This window comes from Pundamilia nyererei, unplaced genomic scaffold (genome assembly GCF_000239375.1).
Source record: "Pundamilia nyererei isolate P.nyererei 1_Seehausen unplaced genomic scaffold, PunNye1.0 scaffold00172, whole genome shotgun sequence".
NCBI lineage: Eukaryota > Metazoa > Chordata > Actinopteri > Cichliformes > Cichlidae > Pundamilia > Pundamilia nyererei.
The window spans coordinates 1,142,326-1,151,303 of record NW_005187573.1 but is presented as its reverse complement, the minus strand read 5'-3'; the positions used below and the strand labels follow the sequence as shown (position 1 = coordinate 1,151,303).

General features: G+C 39.8%; 1 protein-coding gene across 1 annotated transcript in view; it reads left to right on the top strand.

The window, feature by feature from the left end:
• cds2 (CDP-diacylglycerol synthase (phosphatidate cytidylyltransferase) 2) overlaps positions 1–7,897 on the top strand; it is a 17,670-nt gene extending 9,773 nt beyond the window's left edge. Inside the window, exons 5-13 of the mRNA XM_005746114.1 lie at positions 460–599; positions 1,911–1,969; positions 3,035–3,117; positions 3,231–3,318; positions 3,490–3,558; positions 4,372–4,524; positions 4,797–4,916; positions 5,167–5,270; positions 7,198–7,897. Coding sequence (XP_005746171.1) covers positions 460–599; positions 1,911–1,969; positions 3,035–3,117; positions 3,231–3,318; positions 3,490–3,558; positions 4,372–4,524; positions 4,797–4,916; positions 5,167–5,270; positions 7,198–7,336 — 955 coding nt within the window. The 3' untranslated portion in view covers positions 7,337–7,897. The remainder of the gene's footprint in view (positions 1–459; positions 600–1,910; positions 1,970–3,034; positions 3,118–3,230; positions 3,319–3,489; positions 3,559–4,371; positions 4,525–4,796; positions 4,917–5,166; positions 5,271–7,197) is intronic.
• The last annotated feature ends 1,081 nt before the right edge of the window (positions 7,898–8,978 follow it).

The window sequence follows — 8,978 nt, the reverse complement described above, 5'->3', positions numbered from 1 at the left end:
AAATCCTACCATGTGGATTCATGGATTTTTTTTTTTCACATTCTGTCTCTCACAGTTGAAGTGTACCTCTGGTGCAAACTACTGACCTCTGTCATCATTTTAAGTGGGGGAACTTGCACAATCGGTGGCTGACTAAATACTTTTTTGCCCCACTGTATATTATAGCAGAATTACAATGAATCATCAGTGCTGTTTGATTTGTAGCAGTAGTGGTTTATAGTGTAGTGTAATCCTGATATTCACTATGCCAGGAAACTCAAACTCCTTGGAACACTGTTCTCCATGTACAGGTGTAAACTTTTAGCTGTCTGCAGTTTTCATGAAGAGAAGTTAGTCAGCCTTGTTGATTTATTTGTATTTGTGTTTTTCCCCCCGCTGGCATATTGAATTCAGAGTCTGATTAGCTGCTGTGACAACACCATCAGTTGCGTACATTTATTCTAACCCTTTGAATTACAGGTACTTCCTGCTGTGTGTGAACTACTTCTTCTATGGTGAGACCGTGACAGATTATTTCTTCACACTGGTTCAGAGGGAGGAACCCCTTCGCATCCTCAGCAAATACCACCGCTTCATCTCCTTCGCGCTCTACCTCACAGGTAGAAAGACACAAAGTCCTGCTGTAGATTCTGTGTTAACGTCATCATGCCGGCTGCCCACAACAAACATTCTTCCAAGTTATTCAGTAATGACTTATAATAAATGTTTATTACACTAAAACAAACTGCTGAACATGAGATAAGTGCACAATCAATAAACAGACATTAGATGCAGTTTACATTGTCATAGCAACCAGAAGTGTCAAATTTCTTTTAAGAGATGTCAGTGATTGGTCAGTCTGACTCAACAAAATACATTTACAATCAGTAATATTTCCATGAGTCATTCAACTGTTCAAAGTTTTATTGTTGTATGCACAGTAAAGAAAAATGTTTCCCTGTACAATGAAATTGTTCCTTTACTATCACCAACAGATGCCGAACAGAAAAACCCACATATATAAATAGAAAAAATGCTCATTTTAAAAATAGAATAAAAACAGTTATGAATACTGCATTTGATAAATACATTAGAGATGAAAGAGGAATCTGAGTTGCAATAAGCTGTGTACATATTTAGTGTGTGTGTGTGTGTGTGTTGTAATTCTATTTCAGATATCTCTCAAGGTTGTTTCTTCAAATTTGGTATTTTTGGTTATAACCACTGAATTTATATATTAATACATATCATATTATTCAGTTATGTTATTTGAGTTTCAAGTGATGTAAACTAGGACTTGACTGATTGGTGGAAGCACACAGGCATGCTTTGATGGAAAAATGAGTCTCAAGGTTTTATATGTTGGTTAGTTCAAAGCTTATTGTTTCAGTTACTATGCTAACTTTAGATGTTCCACTTCCTGTACTTCTTTGTCAGTTAGTAATACATTACTACTATAGCTTCTTGCTGATGCCAAACAGGATGTGGGGAGGAAGGAAGCACCCAGACTGTCTTACCTACTAGATTTAAGGTGCAATTGAATGGCTCGTTATGACTTTGAGCACAAATGCTCTGAAGCTCGTGATTTGAAGTGACATTTAATGCAGAGTTTTGTCATCCTGTACATCTTAATGTCTTGCTTGAAGAAGCTTTACTGTCAGTCTGAAGAGTCCAGGAAACCAGCAGCGTCAGTATGTCTGAGTCAACTTCCGTTCAGGCCACATTTTCTCAGATATTCTTTGCTTTACAACATCCTCTCGTTTCCTCAGTCACGTAAAAGAAAAATATTCACTGCATCCTAAAGTAGGCATGCTGTGAAATAAGTCAAGCTAGATTGAATCAGTTTGACCAAAGATGACCTTAAGGAGGTTTCCTCCTCTTTACAGATGCTGTTGGTCTGTGTGTCTTAATAAGTCGTCCTGTTGTTGCAGGTTTCTGTATGTTTGTGCTGAGTTTGGTGAAGAAACATTACCGCCTTCAGTTTTACATGGTAAGTGCTGCCCTGCATACTCCGTGCATCCTGCCTCAAGGCTACTGGCTTATTCATGAGGCTAGCTAAAATATAAACCCTCAAGTAAAAGGGAAATTGGGTCAGAGACGGATCCTGCAGAAAAAACCCCCACTAGTACATTCCACTTTGATTTGGCCATACCTAATGTGCCTGCTATTTCTGTCAGATTTGTTTTACTGTTGGCAGGTTATGAAATGTTGTTTCCTTTGCATTGAGAGCAACTTTGACCTCCATTTTGTGGAGGCCAAATCCAACATGTAGAATCATCTCCAGACCTGCTTAATCTAAGCTAATGAAAGAATAGCTGTAGTTACAGTTGAATCAATAAAAATATTGAATTATGTTAAAAAAAAAAAAAGGCTTCCTCAACAATCAGTGCAACATATATCTTGAATACGTCTTTGTCACAGTTCAATTCAGTTCAGTTTTACCACAACAACAGTCGCCTCAAGGCGCTCTATATTGTAAGGTAGACCCTCCAATAATACATACAGAGGAAAATCCAACAGTCTTTTTTGGTGACAGTGGGAAGGAAAAACTCCCTTTTAACAGGAAGAACCAGAAAGAAGAACCAGGCTCAGGGAGGGGCAGCCATAGTTGAAATAATGTTGTCGATGTACCAAAGTAAAAGGATCCAGCTGTGTGTTTACAGCTGTGTGTTTACAGTGGGGCAGGTTTATGTTGAAACACTAGTGGTCTTAAGAAAAACACCCGAATGTAAACACAGTAACAGTTTTTTTTGGTAACACAAAGGCTTGTAAAAACCATCTAAAACATGACCAGCAGGTACTAATACAATACAACTGTATTTATATAGCACATTTAAAACAAAGTGCTTCACAACAAGGTTAAAACATAACAAATATTTGTACCCTGTTATGCTCTTATATAGACTAACAAGTGAGAAACGCTAGTTAAACAATCAATACAGATAAAACTCTTCTGCGTGACACTGATTATAAACAAAATTTACAGAGCCTGTGTCATTGTCCAAAAATGTATGAATTTAACTACACGTCATTGATCTTGTGCCCGTCTGCACAGTTTGGTTGGACCCATGTGACTCTCCTGATTGTTGTGACCCAGTCTCACCTCATCATTCACAACCTGTTTGAGGGAATGATCTGGTACGTTAAAGGCTCCTTATCCAATTCTCTAAATCTAATTAAAATTCAGTTATTTTGCACCTTAATGCAAATATCCATACACCTGCCATGTAAACTGTTCTTTGTGTGATCAGGTTCATTGTGCCCATTTCTTGTGTGATCTGTAATGACATCATGGCCTACATGTTTGGTTTCTTCTTTGGGCGAACCCCTCTTATCAAGGTTGGTTATTTTGAACGTTTGAAGCTGCTTAAACATGGAATGCAAATATATAAATGTTTAATGTTTTTAATATAATGTTTATTGTGAATTATTGATGCATGTAGCAAATCACCTAAAGGCTGTTGTGCTCTGTATGGTGGTGTATGATTTCTTTGATACTGGCTGTTGCAGCTGTCGCCTAAGAAGACTTGGGAGGGCTTCATCGGTGGATTCTTCTCCACCATAGTTTTTGGAATCATGGTAGGATGTGAATTTTATTTATTTATTTTTTTCCTTTTAGCTCTTAGCGGTGTAGCATTCTGTAGGAGCTGCTTGAATATGCAAAGTGGTATTTATCTCACAATGAATTATGGTTAAATAGAGTAAAATCAGCTGTGTAGGGCAGAAAAACTCACTCTCCTCATGTCATATACCAGCCGCACCTTCCTGATTTAGATGCCTGTTTAAGCTGCATCTTCTCAGCTCTCACTCTAACATCATTGCGACTGCTTCCTTGTGTGGGTGTCTGCGGTTCTAACCCTGCTGCCACCCCATCGTTTACCTGTAGGCCTCGAGGGGATCATTGTTCATCACTTCAGTTTCTGTATGTGTCATATTTCCGGGGCGTAATGAGCTCTGAAGCAAATCATTTCAAACACAATGTGTTTGTCTTAATTAAACATGCACTCATCACAAATGTTTGTGGCTGAGACTCACGCTGAGGTTGATTGCTCTGAGCTCTGGATATCTTTAGCTTTAGCCTCTTTGGCTTTGGTAGCTTTTTTAAAATGCCCATGTTCAGCTGGGTGAGGGTGTATTAAGTGTAGTTTTATACTGGGTTTGCTGTAGCTGTTGTTGTCTCCAGTCACAGCGTCTAGTTTCCATACTAATGACACATTAATGCGTTACTGGTGCCGGCACTGTGCACATGCATGCACAAACTCCTTTGTAATTGGTCATGTGGGAAGGCTGACTGGCTGGGCCGAGAACACAGGAAAGCAGTCAGTTCTGATCTCTGTCCAGTTAGTTGGTGACAAGTGACACGATTGAAGCATAACTTTGCTCTCTTCACAGCTCTCCTACGTCATGGCTGGCTATCGCTACTTTGTGTGTCCGGTGGAGTTCAACAACGATTCCAACAGCTTCCAGGTGGATTGTGAGCCATCAGAGCTGTTTCAGCTCCAGGACTACTTCCTCCCCAGTATGCTGGAGTCTGTCACCGGATGGGTAAGATTCAGTGGCTATTTGTTGCGGTTCATCCTGTGCCAGTATTTAGGCTTCTTACAGTCCTCTCACCAACACATTAAAAGTATGCAGAGCTTGTAGAATTTTATTGAACAGCGCTAAAGGAAACCTTACAGCCTGTTACAGCTTGAAACACAGTATACAAAGTTTTATACCCACCTAGAGCAAACATAAGGCAATATCTTATTAAAACTGTCAGGCCCAAGTTGTGAGTTTCAACAAGATTGGATGTAACGTGTCCTATGTTTCCACAGACCACAGTGCGCCTGTATCCATTCCAGATCCACAGCATTGCCCTCTCCTCCTTTGCCTCCATCGTGGGACCCTTTGGTGGCTTCTTTGCTAGCGGCTTCAAGAGAGCTTTCAAAATCAAGGTATGGATGTGGACCAACAGAAACTATTCACCACACATAAGTTGGATGTGGCCTATGATTATCAAGCAGTGTTTGTGTTTCTTAAGCCATTGTGACACTTCGTTCTGGGCCATTTTTGGAAAAGAGAAAGAACCTACCACGGAGTAGGCTCTGAAAGAGATACAGAGCATATAAGCAAGGCTTTTAAAAACGCACACACGCACAGAATGTCATGTCTTTTGTAGCTTTAAGCTTGTATGTCATCTTTCAGGATTTTGCAAATACCATCCCAGGTCACGGAGGCATTATGGACAGATTTGACTGCCAGTACCTCATGGCCACATTTGTTAATGTCTACATTGCTAGCTTCATTAGGTAAGCATATATTTATGAAGTTTAAAATATAATATAATGTATTTCATCTTGCTTGTTGTCAGTCTTTGTCCTTTACATGCTCTTTATGTTGCTTAAGCAGCGTTAAAGCTTGTAATAAAACCTAGTAGTTCAGTGTAAGCTAATGTTCACCGTCTGCACAGACTGAAGGGATGGTTTCTGTGAAGTGAGGTTGAATAAGGCACATCCAGGAGAAATTGCAAATCTTGATTTGTCAGTTTCAACTTTTGTGGATATGGTGAACGTTGCAGACATGGACCACAGCCTTACATTTAGTAGCCTATTGGGCTAATAAGTAGACCAGGAACAGAAGATCAGGAGAAATTATGAATTTATCTGTGATATGAGGAGAATCAGTGGTCTTAGTGACTGCTAACATTAGTTAAGGTGGGCTTATTTAGCAGTACTGTGCAGTTAGCTCTCTATGTTTAACAGCAAACAATAACTTGCTACTCTTAGCTTCTAAAAATACAAGACAAACGCATTCACACGAAGCGCTTCTCACTCCTACTAATCTCCAATAAGGTGCTCAGTATTTACAGTGTATAATCAGTATTTAGTAAAACTATTTGCATGACAGATACGGAAGTTTTCAAAGCCTCAGGCTCTACTTTTAAATGCCACTGATTCTCAGTTCTCAGTGCATACTTTTTCATGTGATTCTGTTTATTTTGAAAAGTCTCAACAGGATCTTGAGCTTTATTGTGAAAGGTTAATGTGGAAAATAAACAAGCGGACACGCGATGGTTTTACTGTCGTTGTTGCTATTGACAACACATAAAAACAGGCGCTTGTCCATCCTTAGTGGGGTTATATTAAATATAAGAGAAAGAGAGAGCTTTAATAAATTAATATAGCCACTACAGTGACCATCAAAACCATGAGAAAATATTGCTGTAAACAGTTTATTTTGCGACACCACGAAACAAACGATAGCGTGAAATGAAACATAGACGTTTTTATATCGTCATATCGTTATCTCGAACAGCCCTACCCTCTTGCTGTATTTACTTTTGTTTCTCCTGCCCCAGACACCTGACCTATGGGCAGACTGAACATTTTCAGCTGATTCGTAGGACACGTTTTGGTTCGCTAAACACAGTTAAATTTTTCTGTGTGAAAACAAACTAGACAATAAAAGAAAAAAATAAACGACAAGTTTACAAAAAGAAAGAAAGAACTACAGGTGTGAAAACACTCTAAGGTGGTCGTGTCCATCATGGCGTCCAGTTCAGAGACTTGAACCAATCAGCAGACTCCATCCCTGCACTCTCTGCACATACACCCACACAAATCCTGAGGCAAACCAAAAATCACACAGTGAGCATGGATCATAACACATTGCATCACCTGACATGAATCAATAGGTCTGTGCAGTTTTCATACTGTACTGTTTATATCCTGTTACTGTATGTACAGAATAGAATAAGTCTCCTGTTACATATAAACATGGTAAAGAAAAATTGGGTGATCACTACTTTAAATGTACACTTTTTCATTTGTCTGTTAACCTTAATATCTTTGCAGAACAATTAAAAAAAGTCATACTTGATAAAAGATAAAATATGCTAGTTGGTCTATAATTGTATGTTTAGTGGTTTCTTTGCAAGTTTCTGAAGGACTCATCGTGTCTCGAATCAACATACTAATCAACCAACTCACTGTATTTCCACTGGTTGAGCAGATGACCCATAAGCCAAAGTCCACTGCAGAGGCCAGGCTTTGAGTCAACCCACTCCCTCCCTACACCAAACCTGCTTTTCTGTCCGCACTCTGTACTGCATTTAAAATAAGTCTTATAAGTTGTGTCCCCACCTTTTTTTTTCTTAGAAATTATTTTTAAAGGCAGTGGTTTCTGGATAAAACTTTAAGTACATTTGTGCCTAAGCATTTCTCCACCTTCTTTCAGGGGCCCTAACCCCACCAAGGTGATCCAGCAGCTCTTGGCCCTCCGTCCAGATCAGCAGCTCTACATCTTCAATTCCCTGAAGGCTCACCTGACCGAGAAAGGCCTGCTGCCAGCGCTGGAGGAGGCCGCCGCAGCTTAGAGCCGCCAACAACCGCAGCTGGCTCGCCCTAAGAGGAGGGGAGAGACGGGAAAGGAGGGCAGCGGCACCCAGGGAGCCCCGCGCACCCCTGGAGCTCTGGGAAGACTCAGTGCTTTTGCGTGAGCGAGAACACATCCAAGAAAAACAAACCGAAAACCACAAAATCGACAGCCTTGGGTCATTCCATTTCATGTGGGTGTGGGAGTCATGCTTGTCTGTGTTCCTACAGTCTGTGAATCATGTTTCTGACACCAGTGTTTTCAGGTTGAGTTTGTGAATTACTGTACTTTTACACATTTCCATTACCATCAACCTCTATCTAGTTACACTGTTAAACAAAATGTTGGTTTGCTGTACATTTCTACCTGTACACACAATATCCTCTATATATACCTTATTATTAATGTGTGTCGATATTTTATTGTTCTTTTTTATTATTTCAATGCACTGCTCTCAGCGCTGTTACTCACTGTATTCTTACTCTACTGCACCCTCCCTCTAATTTAAGGGTAATTTTCTTTATTGTGAGTTTTTCTATTTATAAATAGATGTTTTTATATTTGGTATGGTTCTATTATATCTTAATGTCTTTTTTTCTTTCTTTCTTTTTTTTTTAAAGTCAGGCTAAATTCACCATCGCCATCTGCCATGTACATTTTTTGTCTTTGTTTTTTTCTGCCATTCATCAAAGCCTCTCATGCTTGGCCAAATCTTTAAGACGTTATTGTGCCGAAATCAAAGGTGAATGACTAAATTAGACTTGAAGGGGACCTCTAATGCTTTGTTCCAGCTCTTGGATGGTAGCTTTATGTGATTCACAATTCCTTATATATCCTACCCCGGGCCTTGCTGCAGCTCCTCAGTTCATCTTCGGAAACGAGTTGTTTCAGCTTCCTTCCTTTTTAAACTTTGTTCTGATTGGCTGCTGCGCATAAACAGACTTCATATCACATTGAGCCAAGAATGGGGGGGAAGCTTTCTAAAGCCAGACAACTCCCAGAGATTGCACATGCACTGACCTCATGTTTGAAAGGTTAGCCATGGTTATTAATGTATGTATGTGAGTGAGGGAGGGAGGACAGGTCCACTTTAGGTCCATCAAGTCTTTGAGTTCAACTGTTAGTGGTTTTGTGTTTACGGAGCATAAAAGCTACGTTATCATCTTGTTGCTGTTCAGCAGAAATGATGTCACAAATAGAGCTGGCTGCGTTTGTTTTACATGTTTGTTTGTTTGTTTTTATTTTTGTGGTCTGTTGCTTGTTGACTGTAAGGTACAGAGGGATCGTTGCATTATGGCTACTCCCTCTGACAGCTGGAATGTGTAACAGTGCCACAGTTAGGGTTTCTACACTGCCACCAGCTGCTTGTGCGTGCTGTGATGTCACTGTTTTTCACCGCTTGAGCGCAGCACAAACGGCATATCGATACTGACTGATCAACTTGATTTATTTGTGGCCTGTTGCCGTCTCATTGGGTGAAACTTTGGCCAATACAATCCGTTATTGTGTACGTATTGCAGTTCATTCCCTTTTCCAGTGGCGGCTTTTTTTATTTATTTTTTTTATTTTTGCCACTTTCAAGTAAGTGTGTGTGTGTGTATTGGATTTAACGATAAAATATAAAAGCTGGGACTTCATTAAAG